This window comes from Scatophagus argus, chromosome 5 (genome assembly GCF_020382885.2).
Source record: "Scatophagus argus isolate fScaArg1 chromosome 5, fScaArg1.pri, whole genome shotgun sequence".
NCBI lineage: Eukaryota > Metazoa > Chordata > Actinopteri > Scatophagidae > Scatophagus > Scatophagus argus.
The window spans coordinates 1,132,218-1,158,902 of NC_058497.1; the positions used below are offsets into that span (position 1 = coordinate 1,132,218).

Sequence of the window (26,685 nt, forward strand, 5' to 3'; positions counted from 1 at the left end):
GTCTGAGGAGCATGTGAATGCAGGGTTAAGAAGATAATGCATCTCCTTCTGGAGCTTCTGCAAATACAAAAGCAAAAAACAAAATCACCATTTTTTTTTTTTTTTTTGTCCCGGTAGTGCTTCTGCATGATTTTCTTTCTTATATACAATTTATATGTCACATTATCAGTCATAGATATCTAGTCTCTGCAAAGTCTTTTGACACTCAAAAGAACTGAGTAAAAATTTTAAAAATCAGCAATAAAACACTTGTAACATTTTTTTAACTCATTCTCCCTCAACTTTTCCCTCACTCTCAGCTTTTCTTCTATTCAACGTTTCTTCTGTTAGGAAACAAGTAAAATCAAACACTGGCACGTGTCTTTGCCTTAAACAATTAGTCTTGGCGGTGTTGCGCGGGTGTCTGTGACATAAGTGTGCTATTTCTTCTGTCTGCTTTCTTATTGTGCAGATTTGCTTTGTGCCTTTATGTCAATATGCTCAGCTGCAGTTCTTACCCTGCACACAGGGTTACTTTATACCCTGCACACAGGGTTACTCACAGATATGACTTGTAGCCATTAAAGTTGCCATAAAGGAAACAAACAAGGAAAAGACTGAGCAGTATAACCAACAATAACAATAAATAATCCTACAAAAATCAGTAAAGCTTTAAGCTATAATTCTGGTCCTCAGGGCTCTGAAGTCCAGTCAACACTCTCTGTGCTCCCTGCTGATCGTGGATACTCCGGGTTTCCAGAACCCTCGGATGGCTCAGCAGCAGCGGGGGGCCACGTTTGAGGAGCTCTGCCACAACTACACCCAGGAAAGGCTGCAGACCCTGTTCCATGAACGCACCTTTGTTCAAGAGCTGGAGAGATACAAGGAGGTGCTGCCATTTCCACAGTGATACAGACAGAACATAAACATATTAGCACTTGAGCTTGTTTTCTACCTTGAAAATGTCTGTGGTGACAGAAAAGATCTTCATCTAATGAAATACACTATATAGACAAAAGCATTAGGACACCTGACCATTATACATGAAACCTGAATGAAAGCTGTTATTCCTGTAAAGGGGCGACCACCCCCTTTGCAGCTGTAACAGCTTTCACTCTTCTGGGCAGGATTTGTTTCTGTGGGAATTTTTGCCCATTCATGCAGTAGAGCATTTGTGAGGTGAGGCGCTGATGTTGGACGAAAAGACCTGGCTTGCAGTCTCAATTCCAGTTTATCCCAAAGGTTTTCGATGGGGTCGAGGTCTGGGCTCTGTGTGGAGTTCAAGTTCAAGTTCTTCCGCACCAAACTCAGCCATCCATGTCTTTATGGTGCTGTGTTTGTGTACTGGGGCACAAGCTGGAATAGAAAAGGGCCTTCAACCAACTGTTGCCACAAAGTTGGAAGCATGGCAATGTCCAAAATGTCTTGGTATGCTGAAGCATAAGATTTCCCTTCACTGGGGCTGAGACCAACCCATGAAAAACCTATACCACACCTGAATTCAACAACAAAGAGGTGTCCGAATACTTTTGTCTGTATATTGTATATGCAAATGTACCTTTGGAAATAGTTTATTAAGTGAAGTTAAAGCTGTCCACATCACAGCCCGTCAGTTCAGTTGCATTCAATAGGCTTTATTGGCTTGAAAGATGGATAAAACAACAATGCTGCCAACGCGCTGCAAAGAAGTGCATGTCTATCTCAGAGGTGCTCTTCTCTCTACAATCTATTCTGGATTTTATTCACTATGGCCCTTTGGATTATCTCAAAATCATGAATGAATAAAGAATGAACCTCAGGTGGTATCTGTCCAAGCATATACCACCTGAGGGGTTTCTCAGGAGGTAACGTATGTATGTACAAACTGTGTACATTCATGCAATATAGCATCAAAGACAAATTAATTATTGTGCTTTGCAAAATCAAATAAGAAAAATTCTAGAAACATCGCTCTAATTGCACACAAATGTTCACTCACACAACCCAATCAACATGATTGTAATGTGTAATTCTGCTGGTAAATTGTCTGTAGGTTACTAACCTAAGCCTTTATCCCCTCCTGCGTCTAGGAAAATATAGAGCTTGCTTTAGATGACATAGAGTCCAGTACCTCACTGTCTGTAGCAGCTATTGACCAGGCCTCAACCCAAGCTCTGGTAAGCACAAGAAACTGCACTACACTGTCTCTGTGCATGTGATGTCATTTTGCTTTGCACCTACTAGAAACCTTTAGAAATGCGTAGTTTTTATTAAAACGCATCTTAAGTATTGCGTTCAGTGAATTTTTGAGGTTTTCGGGTCCACATTCAGTGGCCATTCAGTTAGCAAATCTTTCACTGTACCTGAAAGATGAAGGAATGGATCAGCCCGACCCAAGCTGTTGTTGACATAGTATAATTTCTGAATGTGCAGGATTATGGTATTGGTGAAGAGAAATTCCTTGATCAAGACTTTGTAAGGAATTTCTATAATACGAAAGATCTTACTGATTTATTAAAGACCACATAATTCTCATGACAACTTTGTGTGTGTAGTTGCATAGATTGTAAATTTAGAGCAGGCGGTGTAGCAGTAAGAAAGTGCAGAGAGTACCCCCAACACTAAATAGAAAATTCACAGAGAAATAAATTTGTATCATAATATACAGCACATATATATAATGTTTTTTTTTAACAATTTCAGCGTGTTGGTTGCTGGTTTAGAGGTGGTTGTTTCATCTTGTGATGGATGGTAACACACACAGTGGAAGAGGGAAGGAGAATGACACTTGAAATACTGTAGGTGGCTAATGGCTGGCTTAGGTGTCCAGAGGATGGCACCTAATGGCTTTGAAGATCCCATTCATTGCTTTTCCTAAAGCACCACCAGTATTTTTCACTTATCTTGTCAAGTAGCTCAGTATCTGCCAATTGGTAGAGTAGCTGTGTAATTCATCATTATTAAAGGGTTTGAAAGGCATTGACAACAATGCAATGAAAAATATTGTATTTAGTTAGGAGAACTTGTTGGGAATGGAATTGCCCCAAAATTATGGGACACAAAGAGGACAATAAGACCCAGAGATATGCAAACACATTATATCTCACTTGGCACAGGCCACAGTGGTAAATCTGTGGCTTGTGGTTTCTGGTCAAACGACAACAAATATATTTAGAATTTATCAATGTAAAAGATCCAGCCTGTACCTTGCTGCTAATTAGGTTTCAGCAGCACGATAAAGCTTCTCTTTGATTTTGAAAGACCTTGAGAATTGGATAACCTTGGATTTTCATCAAAGGCTGTCTGTTTGCAGAAGTTCCACCTCCTTATTTTAGAGAGGCTGACCTCTGGGCCAGTGGGGGCCAGACACTCTAAGAATAAACTAATAACAGTGGATAAAGACAGGTAACCAGAATAGTCAAACATTAAACATATTCAAACAAAAATAAATAGATAAATGCATAAATATGCCTGTGAAATAAATAAATATACCCATAAAATAATTGCTGAAATAAATGAATTAGGCAGTAAGTATATAAATAATTATAAATGTAAATATATAAATGAGTCAGTATGCTTCAATAAATAAGTAACCTAGTAAATAAAGGATTAGGTTTTTAATTTTATAAAGAAAATTTTCTTTATTTCACAATTCCACATTTATTTCTGGGGACTTTTATTTCCTAATTTTTCCTAGTATATGGACATGGATGGACAAGTTTTAAGTTGATTGAGCACTGTTTTGTATGAAGAATGTCCAAGAAGTCAGCCTGACTTCAGAACAAAAGATTTGTTCGGCTCTGGGGAATGGTAACCACGCTTTTGGCTGTTTAGTTCTCTCTGCCATTGTCACTACAGTGTGTGAGCTTCACAGCTCCTCACACACAAGGGAAATGAGGTTAGTGAAATTAAATATGCAAGAATTTATGTAGCATTAATAAATGTTGAAATGCTTTTTTCTTACTTTCTCCAGTACCAAGAGCAGAACCAATAAGCGACACTGCTGTCTTTCATAATTTAGCCCTGTATACGTTTAATATTGTGTTTCAATGCCCATTCGTATCTAGGTCCCAGTCTGGTGTCCAGCCTGGTTGAGCTGAGTCCCACTACTTGCAGTGTAAACACCAGCAGCCCCCCCATAATCCAGGGTCGTGGTCCATGCAGACTCAACTCAGTCAATAGGACAACTAGCTGAACAGCTGTGAGCTAAGCGGCAGCTAGTAGCTTTAGTCAAAGATGACCACAGCAAAGAGTGAGCAGCAGTTAGCAGTTACTCTGGTCATGTGCTCCGCCTTATTTGTAGAGTGACTTTCATCCTCGGGCCATATCTCCCACATTGTTGGTTTGATTTTATCAAGAAATAAAAAGATTAAGACTCACAAGTCCTGTGATGTCAGTACTCAGCTCGAGCAGTGTTAAGACTTATTTGTCTAAAATTTTGGAAGTAGAAATCCTGTTTATTTTCTGCATAGACAATGTTGAGCGATTTACAGGTAATACACTTTCTCTCACACTCGAATCATCAGTGCAACAGTGAACAACCGCATTAGAACACGATATCAGAGGTGCATAAAAACATAACGAGAAAAGTCAGCGACCCAAGGATCAATCAAATAATCAATATGCAATCAACAAACTTTAAATTCTGTTGATGACACTTGTAGAAACCTGATATTTGCGTGGTATTTTGTTCACAGCTGTGATGATAGAGTTTACTGCAGATCTGGCTGTCTTCTTTTCCATAGCAACACTAGCTAAAACCCGTGAGTTGCTCAAGCTGTAGGTACCTCCCCATGTGGTAATTCACAGCAACTTTTTGACTTCAGAGAATCCTGTACAGTAAACAGAAAATCTCTACCAATCTGACAATTGTAGATGTAGATTGATCTCGAAGGAGTCCACAATCTCCAGGCCATTTGTAGAGACTACGGCGTTAAATGTCCTCTTCTTTCTGTTTCACATAACCTCATTGTTAAGCAAATCCGCACTACTTGAACATACTAATAGAGAGATGTGGCGAAGTAGAAGGCTATGCTGATTGGACGAATTACTTTGTGTTCTTTTTTTGAGTGTCATATTGTAAATAGTCACCCACCACCCCTACTGTCTCCTTATTTTAAGTGATGAATTAAGATTTCTATTCACATCTTGGCTTGAAGTCTGGTTTTTTTCTGTCAAGGACAAAGCAAAGTAACAACGTATGTGAATTAGGATTTGTGGCTCTTGGTTTCCTTCACAGGTGCGTACTCTGGCTAGGACGGATGAGGCTCGGGGACTTCTGTGGCTGATGGAGGAGGAGGCTGTTCAACCTGGAGGTTCAGAGGAAACGATGCTGGAGAGACTCTTCAACTACTATGGCTCTGAACAGGGAGAAAACAAAGGTGAGCACTCAACCTGTCCCTGGCTGCTAAAGCAATCAGCAGAAGGTTCTTGGAAGTTCCAGGAATAGCACTGGAGGGGCCATGCCACAGGCTTACATCATGGGGGACTAATGGAAACATTTCCTGTTTGTTGCAGGAGTCAGTCTGCTGTTTCGAGGAGAGAAGCCCCACCTGTTCTTACTGGGACACAGCCATGGGACAGACTGGGTGGAGTACAACACTCAGGGCTGGCTGAGCCACGCCAAGCATAATCCTGCCTCCCAGAATGCTGCCACACTGCTGCAGGACTCCCAGAAGTATGACCGCTCACAGCAGTTCCACATAGTACTGTGTCTGTGGTGATTAGTATTCAGTGCTGTGTTGTTCATGTGATGCACGTTGGTCAAACAGGTTTCCTGTCCTGTTATCTTTTTAAATCAACCAGTTCTTTATGTTATTCTTTCTATTCTGAGAGTATAAAACAAAACGAAAAAAATTCCAGAGATCGAAAATTCCTGGGATTTTTTTGAAAAGAACAATTCAATTCAATTCAATTCAGTTTATTTATATAGCGCCAATTCACAACAAAAGTTATCTCATGACACTTTCCAATTAGAGCAGGTCTAGACCAAACTCTTTAATTAAATTGTAAAATAGAGAGAGCCCAACATTCCCCCTTGAGCAAGCACTTGGCGACAGTGGCGAGGAAAGACTGCCTTTTAGAAGGCAGAAACCTCGGAGCAGACCCCGGCGATAACAGAACAATAGGTTCTGATTATGGAAACTGCTTCTGGACAGAAAAAAACATGTTCTTTCACCCCTTATTTGTCCAGGTTTTGAACTATCTGTCTCTGAGATTCTTGCCCCACCCCAATACAATGTTGTTGAATATAATAATTTTAAGAATTACAGCGCTTAGTATGTTCACATGCATGTTTTTACGATAACCATGTTTATTTCCTGACCCCACCCAACTCATGGCTAATCCAAAACTACACAAAGAGGTGGAGCATAGACTTGTTGGACAGTCTATAAGTACAACTACTGCACACTTATCATAAAAAAAGTTCCCCAAAAGACACCAGTAACACAAAGATGACCTAGAGGTCAAATTAAATCACTCAAATTTGTTGAGTGACGCCTAGCAGACAGATCACTACTAGCTTTCACTCATAGAGGCATAATTCTAAGCATAACTTTATGAACAAGATAATTCGTTATAGATCCTAAAACTTGTAGGATCCTGTAAGGTTTGGTATTTTAATGTTGGGTTCTACAGGAATCATCTTGCTTTTGGAACCAGCCTCAAGTGGTCATTCAAGGAACTGCAGGCTGCTGCTTGATAGCAACTAATCCAAATCAAAATCAGACCTCTAATATACAAAACTCTTCAACATATGGTTCCTCAAACAGTACTAATGCCGCCAGATCAGCTTCCTAGATATTGTAGTTTCAATCACTGGCTGAGGCAACGAGACAAACTGTAAAATCATGTGCAAGCATTCAAAATGCTGTCCCATTTTCTGCCACCACAGGAAGAACATTAGTGGGCTGTTTATGGGCCGGGCCAGCGGGGCCACAGTGTTGTCAGGCTCCATTGCCGGTCTAGAGGGTGGGTCCCAGCTCGCACTGCGACGAGCCACCAGCATGAGGAAAACCTTCACCACAGGTGTGGCTGCCGTCAAGAAGAAGAGCATGTGTATCCAGGTCAAGCTCCAAGTGGTGAGTGGATCCATATAGAAGCCTTACTGCTTGGCTTACTGGAGTGTTGGTCAACAGCAACTGCACACTGGGACTTTGTCATCACATGCATTTTTAAATAATTTCCATTATTACTTTAGATTAAAGCAAATGCTGTAGTCAACTGCACTAAATGGTACACAAGCTGCCTTGTAGTGTTGAACCACTGGTTTAAACAATATTTTGAACTGTCTTGAACAATCCAGTTACCTGTGCTGAAGAATGATTAGTATATACAGGAGAACATAGTACCTCCTATATACTTCATTATCATTATCTACAGTTCCAATATTTCTGGTATTATTACTGCTCCTATGCATCTTTGCTTGTGTGCTCCTTCTCTCATGCCCCCCTCCCCCCTCTCTGTCCTTGTCTGTCTATCTCTCTCTCTCTCTACTGCTCTCTCTCTCTCTCTCTCTTTAAGTTGAGTTCAAGCATTTGAAGGGTTTTTTTTTTTAATTCCATTGGGGATTAACTGCCCCTGCACACCGGTGTTGCACCCACACTGTTGATTTCACTTCTGCTTCATAAATACCCCACCTCCTGCAGTAGTTTGGATGTGTACAAATGGCATTGATTGACATTTTCCTTCCCCTTAAATTGTTTTGTTGTAATAAAGGAATTGACACTGCATGTGTGGGTTTACAGGGAAACAAAAGAAAACTTTTTTATGCAGTTTGCAGGTATATTGCTGGTTTGCAATCTAGCACAGGCTACCACATTATGATGACAATGTTAGATTAAACTACAGCACTGACTCCAAAGAGTTAGGAAGCTGTTTAAACCATAAATATATATAATTTGCTAGTTCTTTTTCACATACACCACAATTTAAAAACTATACAAAGATAGTGGAGCGATATTCACCATTTCGAAGTTGCAGCCAGTGCAACAACTTCACCATTTTATAGTTGTTGCACTGGCTATGTTGCTGTTGTTTTGTCTGCAAGCAGAAGCTGATATCCTGGTCACCTCCTCTCTGTTTTTAGGATGCTTTGATTGACATGGTGCGCCGCTCCAGGGTTCACTTTGTCCACTGCCTGCTGCCCAAAGCAGAGGCAGTGGGTGGTGGAGGTGAGCCCCGTGTGACGCATGGAGAGAGCCCGGACTCAGGCCTCATGACTTTGGATGTGGGCCTTCTCAGAGCTCAGCTCAGAGGATCCAAGCTGCTGGATGCACTGCGCATCTACAGGCAAGGTAATGAAGTACCTGTGACGTTTGCTTTTTGTTAAATGTAATTGACAGCACCCGTGTGGGTGTGTAGAGGAAGTAAGAAAAACCTTTGGTTGAAAAGTGTGCACTTTTGAATTCTTCCAAATATAACACTTTTTTCCCATAAGCATTCTTACTGTCCGTACCACTTCAAGAGCTTAAGAAACCAAGCAACTGTCTTTGCCCCTGAAGTGATTTCTCCTGAAAATACAAGTTTTCCACTGACATGGTTGTCCTCTACAGTGTCTGTAAAGAATAAATAAATAAATTCACCCTCTTGAATGTTTTCCCCTTTTATTGCTTTTATAAATGGAATTACGTAAAAATGGATTTAAGCAAAGCGCTGTCAATTAATTCAAATATATAATGTAAAATAAGTGATTGCATAAATACTCACCCCCTTTAAAGTGATTGACCTAATTCAGCAGAGGTCCAGCCAACTGATGCTAGTAGTATCACAGTTAGTGTAAAGGAGAGTGATTCAAGTGATTCAAGTGATTCAAGTGATTGTAGTATAAAGACACCTGTGTCTGTAAGGCCCAGTCACTGGTCAATCAGTATTCCTGCCTACAATTACACCAAAAGAACTAAAGACTAAAGAACACTGCAAGCAACTCTGTGAGTGAAAAAAGGTTATTGAAAATTCAGGGGAAAAGTCAGGGGATGTATACAAAAAAAATTTCCAAGTCACTGAACAGTTAAATCCAGGGGGGCTTAAGTGGGGGTCTTATTTTTATGTTCCAGCAATACAGTGACCCAAAGCATACAGAGGAAGCTACAAAATGGTTTAAAGACAACAAGAATGTTGTGGAGTGGCCGAGTCAAAGCTAAGACCTCAGTCCAGTGGAGAATTTGGGGCTGGGCTGGGCTTTGGGCAGCCAAAGGTGCATCTTCTAAATACCAACTTTAGGGGTGTGAATATTTATGCTTTTATTAGACATTAAAGAGAGTCAAAAAAGCCAAATTAAATTAACCATGATTCCATTTATAAAAGCAATACTTTTCACCTGCTTATTTATAAGTGCTATAACAGCTGACTGACTCTCACTCATATTACTCAGAGAACCGGGGTTATGCAAATAACCTAAAGATTTGGTGTATTTGTGCCCACTCCCTGCCTCTAGGATACCCAGACCACATGGTGTTCTCCGAGTTCCGCAGGCGCTTTGATGTCCTGACGCCACATTTGACAAAGAAACACGGTCGCCACTACATTGTGACAGATGAGAGGAGGGTGAGTGTGTGTAGTTGCAGAGTGACAGCTGACACTTTTTCAACGTTTATAAGATTCCCCATATTAAAATGTACTGAGTGACATGGATATGAATGGATAAAACATTGTAGCTCAATCCTATCTGTGGCTCTGAGCCCAAACCCACTGGTTCCTAGTGAAGACACATATGTTTAGCAGAAGCCACACAACTTGAAATATGTAGTTTAATTTTTCAAAAAGACTAAGTCATTTCCTAAAACACCTATCCACTGTAGTTTTTAACAAACATTACTCAAAGAGTAAACTGTACATTTGTTTGGCACTATTTTCAGCTAATTTGGTGTTGCACTTCTGGCAGAAGGACTGTGTTTGGGGGATGGAGTCTTGTGTTCTTGGTCATGAAGCAGTGTGTGATGGTGTGGATCACTGAGGGGTTTTTTTTCATAGTTTTTGGACAGTAGGACTCCGTAGCACAGAGGCAGAATATAATCAGCAGCTGGACACACACACACAGTGCATGTTAACAGAATACATATTCTTTAGTGGTTTGGCTGTACACACAATTACTCTAATCTTATTCCCATGTACACATATGCATTCAGTACATACTTGTACCCCTTGAAGCTGGTACAGGACCCTATTTACTTTTTATCCTGACCCACCTGCTGTATGCTGTGTCCTGTCGAGGACATTTCTGTCTGAGATAATTCCATAGAGAAACCCCTGCGTCTGCCATACAACATACCATTTCATCTTGAACAACAGACAAAAGAAAGCACAGTTGCTTTTTTGAACGTTATTAATGCTTTATGTGTTATTCTGCTTGCTCTTAATTAGGGGTAAAGTCTGACTAAAATCCCAGTTCAGCTTTCTGTTAATCCAATCAGTAAGAAAACGTATGAGCCACAACAGAATGTAAAAAAAAATATGTAACATGTAATAATATGATAATATGATTTTACATTGTAATAGCAAACGGCTGCAGCGCTTGTCTACAGAATTATTTTCTGCTCTTTATAGCTTCAGAAGAAGAAATTCTTTTTTTCAGTTAAACATAAAACAAAAATACAGTAAAAGCAGACAAAGACAACTGAAGTCATTAAAAGTGCTAGTACTACGCAATTCAGAAAAAAACGGATTGTTTAATGAAAACTCAGTACTGATGCTGGTATCTTGTGAATCCTCCATGTTATTTTTCAGGAGGTATATGAATGACCTCATCTTTTTTGACCTTTTGTTAATTTTTCTATAGATGAAGAAAATGATCATTTGTAGCTGTAACTGTAACAACTTGCTCAGACATGTCAGGATGTGCTAACTAATTGAAAGTTAAATCCATTTTATTTTGAGTGGAGTTGTAAAACTGAAATTAAATATCTCTTTTTTGTTGGTCATTAAGTCACATACAGTAGGGTCAGTTGTTAAAACACTCAACTCTTCTGAGGTATGGAAATTTTTGTTGCTGTCTTTGAATGTGTAGTCACAATAGGTAAAATATTATAAAGTTTGGTTAGTTGCAATTTCTCTCTCCAACCATTCAGCACTCTGAGCTGTATATGTTTTGGTGACTGCTGAACCCTCTTTTTGGGGTTTAATGGTACAGTCCCTTTCATTTACATGATGCTTTTCTAGACTACTGACTACTCAAAGCATTTTTCAACACACACACACACTGATGATGAAACACTCCCTATTCAAGGCTCCACATGATATTTCTATGCTCAGCCATTCTAAAAACACTCATACACCAATTAAACAGCCGCATCGCAAACAATTTTGGGATCGATTCTCCTACCAATAAAAGGAAAAAGAAAAAAAAGCTTTAGGTAGCATTGATTCAATGCTGTACCGTCTAAAAAATCTCAGCTATTTGCTATCCAGACCAAGTTGGTAGAATGTTGAAATTATAAAGTGTGGAGATTGAGTATTTCTCTCCTTGCCTTCTACATTCTATTCTCCCAGTGTGAACAGAATCCCTTTCTTCCTCTTCTCCTCCTGCTCTCTTCTCCTCGTTGTCCTCTCCCTGTTCCAAGAGCACTCTTGTGTATAATTAATTATGATTGTGCAGGCTGGCAGCATACGGCTACTGTACTGATTAATTACCGACAGTAGGAAGAGCTCTTTCTTTTCTCCTCTCTCTCCCTCCCCCCCTCCATTTTCTTGTCTCTTTCCACTTTTTTTTTATTCTCATTATCTTCTCATTCCTTCTATATAGTACAACAGGCACAACAGTTTAGGAGCATCCCTGAGCATATGATTAATGTCTTCTCTACATTCTGCTCAGGCAGCTTACAGTAGCTTTGCAGAAAGGTGTGTTTTGCCTTTGTGAGTGGGGGGAGGAGTTGGTGGAGGAAGAAAAAAAATGTGCCTATTAAAGGTGCAGTCAGCGATTTAAATCCACCATACGTATTTTGTCAAATTCAGTGAATATCTCCTCACAGTCCACTAGCTGTCCATTCTGTGTGTTTGTTCACAGCCCTGGCTCTGTAAAAATGGGAAACAAAGTGACTTAGACCAAACAACACTATACCTTCCAATGTACTCTGCTTCTGCTAGCTACTCTCCCTCTTCAATGTTCTTGCCCACAAGGAATAAAGCTATATGATTGCATTGAAACTTGTAGAACATCAGAGACACTAACTTGCCAACTTGGTATAAAATGTTGTACATGCTATGGCCCTTGGTATTACATGTCCTCGCCTGTATAATGTTACTTATGGAGGCTAACTTATTCTGTTCTACAGTTTCCCTTTAGGTCAGATCAGTTGTTTGTATTGTTGCTTTGGAAATTTCGGGTGGATAAGTTCCGAAGCAGTTCTGAAAGACTCTCCCTTCTAATATAAACCTTCTCAATTTGGTGTGCTAAAATTTATAGTGTAATAATGTTTTCTGGGCTATTCATTAATTTAAAAGCGTGACTCTATTTGGCTAAATGCCTGTCTATTTGCATGTGATAGATCAGTGTGGAATATGAAAAGAACATTCAAATGGATACCCTGTGTCAACAGAGAAGGTCCAATAGGACTCATTAAGCAAATCAATCTATGCTCTCTTTACCACACCTCAACACTTTGTTAGTAAAGTAGTTCTGATTGGAGTTGTGTTTAGGCAGAATTGTCCACTCAGAAAGAACTAATGGTATCCAGTCTTCAGGGGAAATGTGAAAGAAAAGCAGAGTAGAAAGAACATGAATGAAAGGAGGCTCTCTGAGACAAAAAATGGTATATAATCCTAGCAATAATATGAAAGAATTTGTTTTCACAGAAAGATAATATTGGTTTGCTGAGCCTGTCTAATTTTTTTTTAGCTAAACAAAATGTTTTGTCTTTTTGTTGCCTATAGCCCAGTTCTGTCAGTTCCTCTTCCAGTGTGAAAAGGTCATGATGTAGCCAGATGTTATATCTGTCAAAAGATTTTCAGACAACTTGGCAAGCAATGATGAGGAAATCCACCACGTCATACAAATGCTGTCAATGCCCTGTTCCTCAGAGGCTGAAGTTATTTTATTATCATGTTGTACTATTATTCTGATTTTCACTAGAGAGTTTCAGTGGCCTTACATATATCTGGAGTTATCTGGAGTTTTTAGCAGTAGTATTTGTTAAAACAAAAATGCTGATCCCTACACTTATGATAATTACCTTAAGTTTTTAATGGTGGCTTCCTGTTAAATGACTCTGACATTTAAAACCGGTGGAGTTACCCTTTTTAGTGACTTTGAATGCCTGACCTTTCCTCTAGTGGTCTGATGGGCGGAATGTCACTAAATGTACTGAGCATTTCCCAGAATAGATGTCCTAACCATTCAGGACACTCCAGGAGCTTTCCTCTAAAATACTCAAGTTAAAATGTTGACTTCGTGCACAAAATACAGTATATAGACAAAAGTATTGGGAAACCTGTCCATTACAGTCCATTACCCCAACAGGGACTTTAATGACATTGTAAATACATTGACAGCTTTACTGCTATAACAGATTCCACTCTTCTGGGAAGATTTTTCGCAAGATTATAGAGTGTTTCTGTGGGAATTTTTGTCCATTAGTGTAGTAGAGCAATAGTGAGGTCAGGCATTGATGTTGGACAAAAAGGGCCTGGCTCCCAATCTCTATTCCAGTTCATCCCAAAGGTGTGTGATGGGTTTTGAGATCAGGGATCTGTGTGGGCCAGTCAAGGTTTTCCACACCAGGCCAAGCTGAAGCCAATCCCAGCTGATATTGGGTAAGAGGCAGGGTACACTAGTTAACTAACACAAAGACTGCATGCATATTGCAGATGTGATACAATAGACAAAAACCTGGTTCGCATGTCTGACAGAGTGGCCGCTCACAATGTGTTTGCTGCCTCCAGTGGTCGATCATATCATATTGTTCTGAATGGTCTTGTGTCATTTACACATTTGCTATTATCACTAGAGTTACCAAATGAGCCATATCTGAAGAATAATTGTGTCATTTAAATGTCCTTTGTCTTGCCTGTAGCACCACCCCAGGCCTGCACATATTTAATGTTACTTCTGGTAAGACACAATAACAATAACCAAATTCAGCGCCTTGCTATTGTCGACTATGCACTATGCAGACTAATGTATTATGACAGCTGACCATTATGCCAATAAGTACTTTCATGCTAAATACATAGACATTAATATGTAGTTAGTCCCTGCTTTGTAGCTATAACAGCTTCTACTCTTCTGGGAAGACTTCCACAAGATGTTGGAGTGTTTCTGTGGGAATTTTTGTCCATTCATACAATAGAGCATTTGTGAGGTCAGGCACTGATTTTGGATGAAAAGGTCTGGTGCCCAGTCTCTGTTCCAGTTTATCCCAAAGGCGATGGGGTTGAGGTCTGGGCTCTGTGCAGGCCAGTCAATTCTTCCACATCAAACTCATCCTTCCATGTCTTTATGGACCTTGCTTAGTGCACTGGAGTACAGTCATGCTGGAATAGAAAAGAGCCTTGCCCAAACTGTTGCCTCAAAGTTGGAAGTATAGCATTGTCCAAAATGTTTCTGTATGTTGAAGCATAAAGATTTACCTTCAGTGCAAGTAAGAGGTCTAGCCCAATCCCTGAAAAAACATCCCCATAAAGAGGTGTGTGTGTGTGTGTGGATACTTCTGGCCATATAGTGTAGTTTGTTCTGCAGCATCAAGAATGAGTATTTTTGCTTTTTCTTCAAGTTAAAATATTGAGAGTCTTAATCCCAGCATCAGCCCCATCTTGAGACCCATGTACCAAACAACCTATAGTTTTTCTTCTAATAGTTGAGTTGCCACGATAGATGTGACCTGAAAGAAAAGGTACCTGAGAAGCTTCTCTGTCTGACTTGTTTTATCCATTCAACTCCCCTGAGGCAGACCAGGCAGAGGGGTGTGTGTGTGTGTCATTGTGTTAGCTGGTGTTTGTTGCTATGGTACTATAGCGTCCTTTGGGCATCCATGTAAGGCCCAGAACATACAAAGGTTGTTTCTTATATTATTTTTGTTTATCGTTCTACTGACTGTTTGTTCTTCTGGTTTCCAGGCAGTGGAGGAGTTATTGGAGTCCATGGAGCTGGAGAAGAGCAACTACCACATGGGGCTGAGCAGGGTGAGTGGAGTTACACACTTCACACTTTTCATCTCACGATACATACAAGAACTGTAACCATAATGCTGTAACTTCTCAAATAGTGGCCAGGGCCTTAATTGACTTTAACTACAGACAGGAGTCCTTATTTAAAACAGGAGTATATTGAGAAAGGTCTTGTTACTTTAGCATTGGTGGAATCATATCTTTATTTTGATACTGTTTGCTCCTATTGTGCACTCAACACTCCTGCCACAATAGTGATTCATGTTATAACAATCGTGTCTGCTTTGCTGACTTTATGTTCCGTCAGTTTTATTTTATAAGCCTTTCAGTGTGTCAAAGGATGTAATCCCTACATTCCTGAAAGGCTCAGTTTTGTCAGATTTTAATGTGAAAGGTGCCGGAAGTGTTGAATTTATCTGACAGTTTCTTAACATTGGATTGAGAACCAGCAGAGTACAGATTGAACAGTATCTGTGTTTAACAAAGTAAAGCAGTAGAGTGGTGCGTATGGGACGAACTTATCGTGTGAACTGTTATACTGCATGAAATTCTATCTGATCTTACTTGGGGCTTTTTTTGTTTTAGGCAATTATTTGATTTTTTTTTTTATTTTATTTTTTGTTTTCATTTGAGAATTCGTGGTTTATGGATGGCAGTTGTAAGTTCATTGCAAGAAACCCTGAAAAATGATGTTAAAGACTCCATGCTTCAAATCCAATATGTCAAAAGCTTTGGCTCTCTGCATGGGCAACTTGTCTCGACCAGACGTTGCTGGCAGTTGCATCTTCAAGGGAGAATATTTGCTTCAGGTTCCAACATCTTTTCAACTTGGTGACACTCAAGATAATTAGAAAGCATGCTGTTCTAACAAAACCTGTGTGTATGTGTGTATTGAGACGTCAGTGCTGTTTTGTTCTTCTGCAGTGACAAGTCTTCATACTCCTGTTCTCACCTTCATCAGTCTAGGACTGGAGATGTTTTGTTTTGTCTTTAATCTTATCCTTTTTATGGGGAGGAGTTACCAAATAGCAGTCAGACACTGCCAGACTTAAAGTTTTTGAGAGAAAAAAGCTAATCACAAGGAGAAAGACAGGTTGATGGTTTTGTTAATTAGATGTGTGAATGTCTGTGGAATAAAGAACAGTGAGGGCCTTAAGCTGTCAGTTCGAGAAGTTCAGACATTGCAGGGAGTTTAACCTTGTCTTAATGTTGGTGTGTGTCAGTCTATAGTTAGCCCACCACTTTTCCCAAGTTCAGATAAATCAGAACTTTTTGTTCATTACTAATTACTAATGCTACAAATTTTTCTTGTTTTGCATACATTTTACTGTCGGATGTCACACCAGGTCTGTTTAATTACTGTCAGACCCATATATATTGGGACAAGAATACGTTTTTTGGCGTTTGGCCTCTGCACACCGTCACGTTGCATTTTGTTGGTATCTCAGGCCGTGTGCTGAGATCAACAATAGAGAGGCCTGTATGGCCCAGGAGCCTGAAGCCAGGGTTCACTTTTTGAATGAGCGTCAAAACTTCACTCTTCACTTCTAGGTGTGAGGCTTAGTTTAATTCAAACTCTGACACCTCATTGGGTAAGAGACACTGGATCCCCGGGGATCTACGGTCCCTTGTGGTGACTTCCATGCTTTTCTTGGGGTCCCGGTCACGGGTTACACCGTGTTCCTAATTGAATGGACTCCGTTGTTTTCCCGCTGCCCATTAAGGAAATAAGCGCACCGTTGCCACCGGAAAAGCGTGCAACTGCCCTGCCAGCTTCAGTTAAGGATCGCTGAGTACACGAGAGAGCGGACTCCACACTCACTCCAACCGCAACGAATTGAAGCAACGCAACATAAGAGGATTTTGTCTGGGGAGAGACTTAGTTAGCGTGTTAATTTCTGTTAACTGTGTTGTTGTTATAGGACTGCTGTGTCTCTTGTTGTTGAACGTTCGTAACATGCTCTTAACTCCTTACTGCTAGCTACTTTGTTGTTGTTGGGCCGTCGCGTCCTATGTTTGCTAAATTTAATTTGATCTGCCTGTTGTTTTGTTTACACTTTGCGCAAGTGTTTTCCTCATTGAGCCCATCACCGCCAAACAATAATCTGATACTTTGCCAGTTGATGGACCGGTGTCAAGCCCGCCGAACGACAGTTCAGTTCAGTTAGGATCCTTCCTGTTTTATCTGCTTCCTCTTCTCCTTTTCCTGTCTTACTAACCGTTTTAGACACACTTCACACATCCATAATTACCTGAGTGATTCAAACCCTCATGGTTGAGTCGCCATATTGAACCCAGCGAGACACGTCACTCACGTGACCTCATCCGCCATCCTTGCTCCCCCTCTCTTTCTCTCACACACACACACACACCCCAAGCATGCTTTTTCTTTGCTGTAATATAGTTGCTTGAGTTTGTTGTTTAGCTGTAGTCCATTTTATCACTATTAATGATTATCTGTGATATGCAAGAAATGGCCTGGTATTAACCAAATCTGCCTTACCTGTGCACAGCCATTTGAAATGAAACACTCAAAATGTGAGCGAAGCGAAAACATTAATTAGAGGGGTTTGACAAATGTAGCATTAACCATTTAGGAATTACAGCCATTGTTATGCACCCAACCCCACCTGGAATTTAGTTCTGGGTAAGGAGTCATATTTTCTCGGTTGTGCGTATGCAGGTGAAAAGTGAGGTGACATCAAAGGACACCATGGTTTCATCTGGGGCCAGTTTGAGCTCCTGAACTTTGTTGGTGAAGTCTGTGGAGTTACAGATGTGATGAGGAGTATTTCGCACTCCTCATCACATCACAACTGAGGTAGTGGAGACACACAAGAACGACTGCAGCAGGACAGCTCCTTACACACCAGAGCCAATTTTACCCCAGGTCAGCCAACCTCTACATGGAGGAGGTTGAAAACAAAGCACTGAGCTCCTTCAGAGGAGCCACACCTACAACCACTGATTTAGGTATGTGGACGACACCTCAGTCAAAATCAAAACCCAAGAAGTAGAAGCCAAACACCGAACACATTAACTCAGCAGACAGTAACATCAGATTCACCAGGGAGTATACTAAAGGAAATGAATTGCCACTCTTGGACTGTGTGGACCTCACTGAGGATGACGTGAGCCTGAATATTAAGGTCCACCGAAAACCCCCACACACAGACCAATACCTACTCTTTGACTCCCCCCACCCATTGGAGCACAACCTTGGAGTCATCAGTACCCTACACCACCGGGCAGAGAGTCTTTCCTCCAAGGACGAGGGAAGAGAAAGTGAATGCATACATACACATTACGAAAACACCAAAAACATGTGACTACCCAAACTGGGCCTTTGTCAAATACATTGTTGTTCCCTTTGCGGCAGTATTGTCAAACTCTGAAGGATTTTCTCAAAACACAACATTCCGATATCCTTTAGACACAGCAACACACTCAGACAAAGACTGGTTCATCCTAAGTACAGGTTGCCTAGTCACAAACTGAGAATTGTGGTGTTGCTGCTGTAAAATAGTGCTCTGACCTGTACATCGGGGGTACCAAACAACACCTCCACAGATGCACAGCACAGCACTGGAGAGCTGTCTCATCTGGAGAAGACTCATCTGTATTATCTGCATCTGAAGGAAAATGGACACACCTTTGAGGACTCAAACATTCACGTTCTGGACAAAGAAGGCAGATGGTTTGAGAGAGGAGTAAAAGTGGCCATCTGTGTTCGGATTGATTGACCATTGTTGAACAGAAGTGGGGGCTTACAGCAACAACTATCAGCCACCCATAGTGCAGCCTTGAGATCCCTCTCCATACAGTTTAACCCTGTTCACATCGTCCCTGTAACAACTCCAACGACTCACATGATGGAGTGGGACAAGGGCACACTAATGAGTCACACCTTGCTCATGTGACCCAAGTGACTCACAAGATGGCAAGAGGTGTCACAGACCCTCAGGACCACCCCCAAGGTGACAACTCCACTAGAGGTTAAGTACCTAGAACTGAAGAAGCCTTTCGGATGAGAGGTCTTAAACAGCCAAAAAGAAATCAATTTTTCTTTCCTTCTAGCACTTTAATTACCATGGTTCAGATTACTGAGAACCCAAACAGACATAGTTTGGAGACCAGACAGGGATTCCTCCTAATGAAAGAGTTTATAATGTGAGACCCCTTGCTGCTAATCATGTAATGTGAAAACAGTGACTGAGAGATTCCTGATTATAAGGCGGATGGTTGTGTGACCAAGACATAGCATACTGAATCTTTAACTTGTAACAGTATTTAGTCGTGCTAGTGTTTTGGGTCATGTACATAACTCTGCTATGCTCAGAGTGGCCCATTCATACTGTACTGAGGCTTTTTGTTGTTCATTTTAAACACACAATATTGCATTTTAGTTTTATCTGCTGAAATGATTATCACCCAAAGTGGAGGGCACTAAAACACAGTGTAGCTTATTTTGATGCTTTCACCTGACAAACCACTGCTGGACAGACGGTTTTCTAAAACTGGCTTTTATCCACTGACTGTGAGGAAAGCAGAGAAGGCTTTGATGTCAATGAAACTGGACACACATTTGCCAAGTGCAGGTTGACTTGTCACCGTCTTTGCTGCCTGCATTACAGCCAGCAGGGAAAGTAGCACAGTTTGCTAAGTTACAGTATGCAGATTTAGGTTGGTAGGTTTGTTGGGGTCTGGTCACCCTATCTGCGACCTGTAGTGATCATTGACACTCTCCAATGCCTCCAGTCCATAGGTCTGATGATGAGGATCACATCCTCCAAAGCAAGATCTTTTTCAATAGATTTAGTTTCCTCTGTGATTTACTCAAAATTGAAAAGGTCTGCTTGTCTGCCTGTGTGAGTGTGATGCTATGTATCTTGCCATCTTCTAAAGGCTCACTGAATTTCATCTCTGCTTCGCCTACAATGTGGGAAGAAGTAGACCATGCATGCATATGGGGATCTACTACAGGTGGTCTAGAAGTATTTTATGTGAGTTTCTTCTGTCAAAATTGTTAAATCACTGTTAAAACATATTAAGTCAGTATCACAAGCTTGTTTCTGGTGAATGTAGGAACGCCAACAGGAGTCCTACAGTGGCTGCTCATGCTCTGTTAGCTCTGACTACCAGCACCATGGGAAAACACATCGATATCCTTATAAATTGAGCTGTGGTTAGCCAGGGTCCCTTGCGTCTCACCCTGTACGTGGCTCCATGTAGAGGCCATGCCTCTTACAGTTGTTTGCAGACTGTCTGATGACCATACTACTGCACAACCAAGCTGCTTCAGAAAAGCCTACTATGGTGGACTGTCAAAGAAAGTTGTTTTTTTGGGTTTTTTTTTTTTCATCTGAACAGCGTTCTTAATTCCTGGCTACTTTCCAAGCTGTACTTTATCCTTTGCTCAGCCAATTTTAGAAATTAGAGTCGGAGTTACAAACAGTGACACCCTCTGAAGGACAAAGTGTCACTCTGTTTAATTAATCTACTTTCACAAAGAGTTTGCCAGCTAATTCAGAGCAGAGAGCAGTGTCTGTCTCCAGACGCAAATTATCTCGAAGGAGTTAGAGGCATTATGATGTATGATGCTTTTACAGAGAACGCATTGTTACCCCACTCTTCATAGTCAAAATTGTAATTGGGCACTTATTGACATTCAGAAAGTAGCACTACTGCTGCCCAAATTGTTTGCTAAGATGATAAAAGACAGAGGAGCAAGAAATATTGAGTAGTTGCTCTGGACAGGGAAGAGGATAACAAATAACATAAGCACTGAGCAAAATGTTGGAGTAACAACACATAGCAATAATGCAAATATGCATTTTCAAGATTTTTCCTATTTAGTAAGTGGCATATTTCCCAGGATTAAGTGAGGATTCTCTGCCAGCATGAACAGGTTTGCAGTTTGTCAGTTGGCTCTAATGTAAGGTCATGTTCAGGATACAGGTCATTTGTTTGGTTGAACAGATAGAGCTAATGGTGCAGTTGCTAATCCCTACTGTGAGATACTCATCAAGCATTTAAATATTTTCAAATAATTGTCATTTCAGTGACATAAAACTGCTAGGGAGACTCATTCTTCCACTGAAACACATGGAGTTCAATGATAAGTCACAGTGGAGTCCCGTGTGGTCCCTGGGTCTGTGTCCAGTTTGGCTCGTCTCATAATCTGTCTGTGGTTAATACTACCAGGTGTGTTTTTGGAAGAAATCAGCCATGATGGAATTACCTCAGCCGGGGATGAAAGTTTGCAGCAGTGATTGAGAATGTTGGGTTCTTATGTTTTAATTAAAGAGTCTGCTCTAATTGGAAAGTGTCAGTTTCAATTTTATTTCTATAGCACCTTATACAATCAAAACTGCCTCTAGATGCTTTACAGAGACTCAGAGCCTGAACCCCTGAGCAAGCAGACAGTGGCAAGGAAAAACTCCCTTTTAACAGGAAGAAACCTTGAGCAGGACCCGACTCACAAGGGAGAACCATCCTGCTGATAGTCGGCTGGGTGAAGGGGGGGAAGAAGAGGTAGACAGGACAGAGAGGATGAAAGAGAGAGAGAGAAACACACATGCAATCAACATTATACATTACAAAGGACAAACATGACAGGTTGTTATAATTGGAATTCTGAAGACTATGTATTGTATGTATTTGTATGTCATGAGATAACTTTTGTTGTGAATTGGCGCTATATAAATAAACTGAATTGACTTGGTGGGTTTCTACTTGGTGCCACTTCGGTGCTTTGCCAGTTGCATGTCAGAGGTCAGTAATGTGCAGGAGATAAGAATGACTGGGTGGGTCATGGTAAATGTTTAGAGGATATAAAATCATGGAAGTCATAAGCATCCCACTCACAAGATAATACTTGATAGGGACCTCTTTGTGAAATTGTTAAGCGCATTGTGTTTCCATTTATACACGCTCTGTTATATAAGAGCCATACTGATTTTGTCTTTGTATCTGAGAGGACAATTTCCATTTTGTGTCATATATATCCATGGAGCTATATGAATGAACACATTTTTACGGGGTTGTCAAAACTTTGATACTGTAGTTGTTGATAGCTTCATAAGGTTATCAAAAGGGAGGCTAGGACTTCTCCTAAAAATAATCGCTCTCACAAACCTGTAGCATTTCAAGTTGGTTGAAGTCCTACCAATTATCACTGTGCCAAATTTGAAGTCATTGTGTAACAGAGTAAAGAAAATATTTTCCACAACTGAAATTTTTTTTCATCTGTGCTTGACCAGATGTCCCTGCCTCTAAGAAAAGTGTATGACTCTGTCTGAATTCCCCTCTCCACCTGTAGGTTTTCTTCAGAGCAGGGACTCTGTCCAGGCTGGAGGAACAGCGAGACATTCAGACCAGGAGGAACATCACTTTGTTCCAAGCTGCCTGCAGGGGATACCTGGCCAGGCATGCTTTCAAAAAGAGGAAGGTAAGACTGCTGCACAGAATGCTGACGATCACTTTAATAGGTTTGAAGGGTCCGTCATAGTAAACTGTAGCCTTGTTTTTGCTGTTCTTAAATATTTCCAAGGCGTTCTTGATGAAGGAATAATTTGACATCTTTGGAGCATGTACTGTATGGAAAACCCCAGCTTCAATAAAAACCAACACAGTGAGCTCTGTAGAAACTATATATACTAGGAGGGGGTGTTTTAGGGTTTTTTTGTGCATCCTTTCTATTTAATCAGTGGCCCTAGTTTTGATTATGGAGAGATGATAATCAGTGTCATCTGCCATCCCTCTGAATTTAACATGGATAATGTAATTAACAGAACTCAATGCCATAGCCTCATGCTACTTCCATTTGATAATGTTGAGAAGTAAGATTGAGATGTAGCATTCAGGCTTTCTGTAAGTTCCTAATAAAGTGTTTCGAACTGGGTATTCATTTGCTACTTTCAAAACACACATGCCAAATCTTAAGAGAGCACAACAATGTCATTGGTGAAATAATTTCCTCCATGATGGGATGAACTTGAACTACTGATGTTGTTGCCTGGTGGCTTTTTTTTATTCGACTCTCTGAACTCCTTCCTGGACTGATGTTTTAGTGTAACATTAAATCTGAACAGTCAGTCTGCCAAAGCAAAACAGTCCTGAGTGGATGGCAAGAGCTCTCAGTCTGCTGCTCCTCTCCACCTTGATTCCAGCGAAGTCCTTGTCTCTTCTTCAACCCAGACAATATTGTTCAGTGGTTGTGGGATTCCATCTGTCTATGCCATCTCATGCAGCATCTCACTTGCTTTTATTGTCAGCACATGGTACAAATTATTGTACTTAATTTTGGGTTCTCAGAAATAATCAGTATTTACACCCATCAGAAATCATCTAAAAACCACTGACAGGTGAATTACACTGATCTGCCAAATTGTCTTCTAATATTTAAATATTAATATAATATTAATATCAATTGTTTTGTGCTGACTCCTAGTTTTGTCATTGATAAGCATCCCTATACACAGAGAGGTAGATAGAAATTTTATTTCCTAGTCTATTCTCTCGCTCATAGGAATTTCCGCTGTTTTCCCCCCACCAACCCTGCATGGGAGAGCAGGGTTCAAAGCACTCAGGGAAACAAGTGAGAGGGAGGGTGAGAATGAGAATGAGAAACTGGAGAAAGGACGAGAAAATGGAGAGAGAGAGAGACTCTGTCATGAGGGAATAGACAAATAGAAGATATCCACTGGCTGCTTTGAAGACATGCAGCCTGTCTCTCCCCTCTCTATCTCTTTGACATTCATGGGGAACAGTTGAGAGTGAAGGAGCATGGGGGATTGCACTGCTATCCAACCAGTCTAATTAAATAGTTGCCTAAAGACAGAACCCCCCCGCCCTACCTCTACCTCCTCAACTGTGAGCAGGTGGGTTCAGGCAGCGAGCATGAGTGCGTGTCTGTTACAAAGGAGAGGTAGAGGACAGTGGAAGACAGCTGCAGCACACCCAATCTTTATATTACTGTCATTCATGTAGAAGGTGTTAATGAATGACTGGCAAACAGTTGGAGGGTTTTACTTTCTCTTACTCTGAATGAGTCATGATCAGCTGCCACACACACAAACTGTCCCCATGTTTGGCACTACAAATGTAAGTAGACTAAGCATAACAAAGATATAACAAAAATGCTCCTGGGCTTCAGCAGCACATACTGAATGCACTTCCATTCACCTGTTGTTATGCATACACTACTCACAAAAAGTTACTTGACTTTCGGGTGAAATTTCAGAATGCACCTAAAATGCACTATAACCTTTACAAATGAACTTATTTTGACCTTCTCTGAACTAGATAACCCTTATGAAAAGGAACAAGAGAAGTATTTGCAGTGTTCATCTTCATTTTCTCCAAATAAGTGGACATTTTGTGACATAAGTGAACAACCTTTAACAGTCTTTCAGGCTCATCAGTCACGTACATGTAACATCTGGAAACAGTGGTGACAATCCCTGCCAACTTTTGCTCCTCAAAGTTATTTACAGCTATTATTTACAATTTAATCAACCTAAAAGAAAATAAAAGCCTTTCTTGAGTTTTTGCTCAGTGAAAGTTTTAGGGAAGAATATTTTCTTGATGAGGTTGGACAGAATATGAGAATCAGACATTTGCTGAAGTATTTAGATGAAGATTAGAGTGAAATTCAGTGTTTCTCAGCCTGCTCTTCAAAGCTGCTGATCTTTTCTTTCATATTGCCACACTCATGCTGTACAGATGTTTTTTTCCTCGGCCTATAACTGGACTTTCTAATCTAATCTGAAAAGTTAATCTGGGCGTTATGTCTGACAAAAGACATAGTTTCGTTTTTATGATCATGCCTCCATGGACCCTCCTCCATCCATCACTACAAATTCGTTGGCTTTGCTGACATTGAGCTCGAGGTGATTATTGTTGCACCATGTGATAAAACTCTCTACCAGTCCAGTGTATTCCTTGGGACAATAGTCTCTTAATGAAGACAGCATGTTTATTTCAGAAAATTCCTCATTGGAATCATCCAGTTATTCAGTGATCCATTTCACCAAAAACTACACTTAGTTTTTTTTTCCTTCCTGTAATGTCTCTCTGATGAGTAACATTTCTGTAATCAGGACCTTCCAGTCATGCCAGTCTTTGCTGTAGAGAGCAGTTTGTCCCTATTGTGTGTTATGAATGACTCTCTAGATTACATGCAGTTAGGGAAAAATTCTCTTAATGCCCCTTCAACAAGCTGCTAGTGTAATGTTTATGGTTCAATTTGTGCTCGAAATGTTAGCAGTCTGTCTGAGATACAGCCATCAGGCAAACAACATGCGCTTATGTCAGGGTAAAGGAAACAACTTGGGATGGAAAGAGTACGAGAATATTGTGCTGACTCTTCTCATCGAAGTAACAGCAAAATAAAATATCATCAAAGCATAAACCACAGAGATGTGTAAACAGTATAAACTCCGCAGCAGTTACAGCCGCAGCCATGCATATTAAAGCAAAGCAAGCTACAACGCTGGTTTTTGAAATCCTCCACAGTCTGCACTGTTTTCGGCTTCTCTGTTCACGTGTTCTCAAAGAATAATGAAAGCAGTCTACTCAGCTCTTCTGTCCTACTGCACTCCCACTGCACTCCATGTGTTCAAAAATTTGGAGACTAAGTTGCACTTAGTCATTGAATGTTATCTGAATGTGAAGTCCACCAGTAAGCATATTTTTGGACTTCTTTGTTTTTGTAACTCTGCAACAAAAGCATAAATTGGCAACTTTTAAATGCTTTTTTTCAGCAAATGAAAACAACAGTTCCAATATTTTGTTATATCAAAAATGAAGTAAAAAGAAAAGGGACAAAGCATGTCATTTTTTTCTAAAATCATCAATCAGCTCCTTGGTTTAGTTGACCCTGAGCTGTAGGTTCTTCTCGGTGCCCCACCCTGCAAGATTGCTGATTTCTTGCTGATATCAATCCAGCCAATGATGGTGTTGACGCCTGCATACTTCCCAATGGAATTCTGTCAGTGACCACCAGCCAACCAACTGTTTGGGATATTTTTCTTGGCCAATATACATTTCTATGTGCTGTGTTTGCCAGTTTCATGGGGGAGATTATATTGAATGGTGAGCTGAAATCGCCATTCTGGTGTTGTTCTTTCCAATGCACACTATATAGACAAAAGTATTGTGACATCAGCGGGGACTTTAATGACCTTACATTCTAAATATATAGACAGCTTTACAGCTATAACAGGTTCCACTCTTTTGGAGTGTTTCTGTGGCACTTTTTGCACATTCATGCAATAGAGCTTTTGTGAGGTCAGACACTGATGTTTGATGAAAAGACCTGGCTCGCAATCTCCATCCTAGTTCATCCCAAAGGTGTTTGGTAGGATTGAGGTCAGGGATCTGTGCAGGCCAGTCAAGTTCTTCCACACCAGACACCCAACCATGTCTTAATGGACCTTTCTTTGTTCGCTGGGGCAGAGTGATGCTGGAATAGAAAAGGGTCTTTCTCAAACTGTTGTTGAAGCATAGCGTTGTACAAATTGTTTTTATATGCTAAAGCATAAAGATTTCCCTTCAGCCCAAACCTGAAAAACAGATATGTTAAAAATGTTTATGTTAATGAACGTATTTTTAGTATATAATCAG

At 40.5% G+C, this 26,685-nt stretch overlaps 1 protein-coding gene across 14 annotated transcripts in view; it reads left to right on the forward strand.

The window, feature by feature from the left end:
* myo18ab (myosin XVIIIAb) overlaps positions 1–26,685 on the forward strand; it is a 132,837-nt gene that overhangs the window by 53,030 nt on the left and 53,122 nt on the right. For all 14 annotated transcript variants that reach the window (XM_046388104.1, XM_046388103.1, XM_046388109.1 and 11 more), the window contains 9 exons: positions 676–868; positions 2,049–2,135; positions 5,198–5,339; positions 5,476–5,635; positions 6,854–7,040; positions 8,048–8,255; positions 9,395–9,504; positions 15,007–15,072; positions 22,379–22,507. In XM_046388104.1, the coding sequence (XP_046244060.1) occupies positions 676–868; positions 2,049–2,135; positions 5,198–5,339; positions 5,476–5,635; positions 6,854–7,040; positions 8,048–8,255; positions 9,395–9,504; positions 15,007–15,072; positions 22,379–22,507 (1,282 nt within the window). The remainder of the gene's footprint in view (positions 1–675; positions 869–2,048; positions 2,136–5,197; positions 5,340–5,475; positions 5,636–6,853; positions 7,041–8,047; positions 8,256–9,394; positions 9,505–15,006; positions 15,073–22,378; positions 22,508–26,685) is intronic.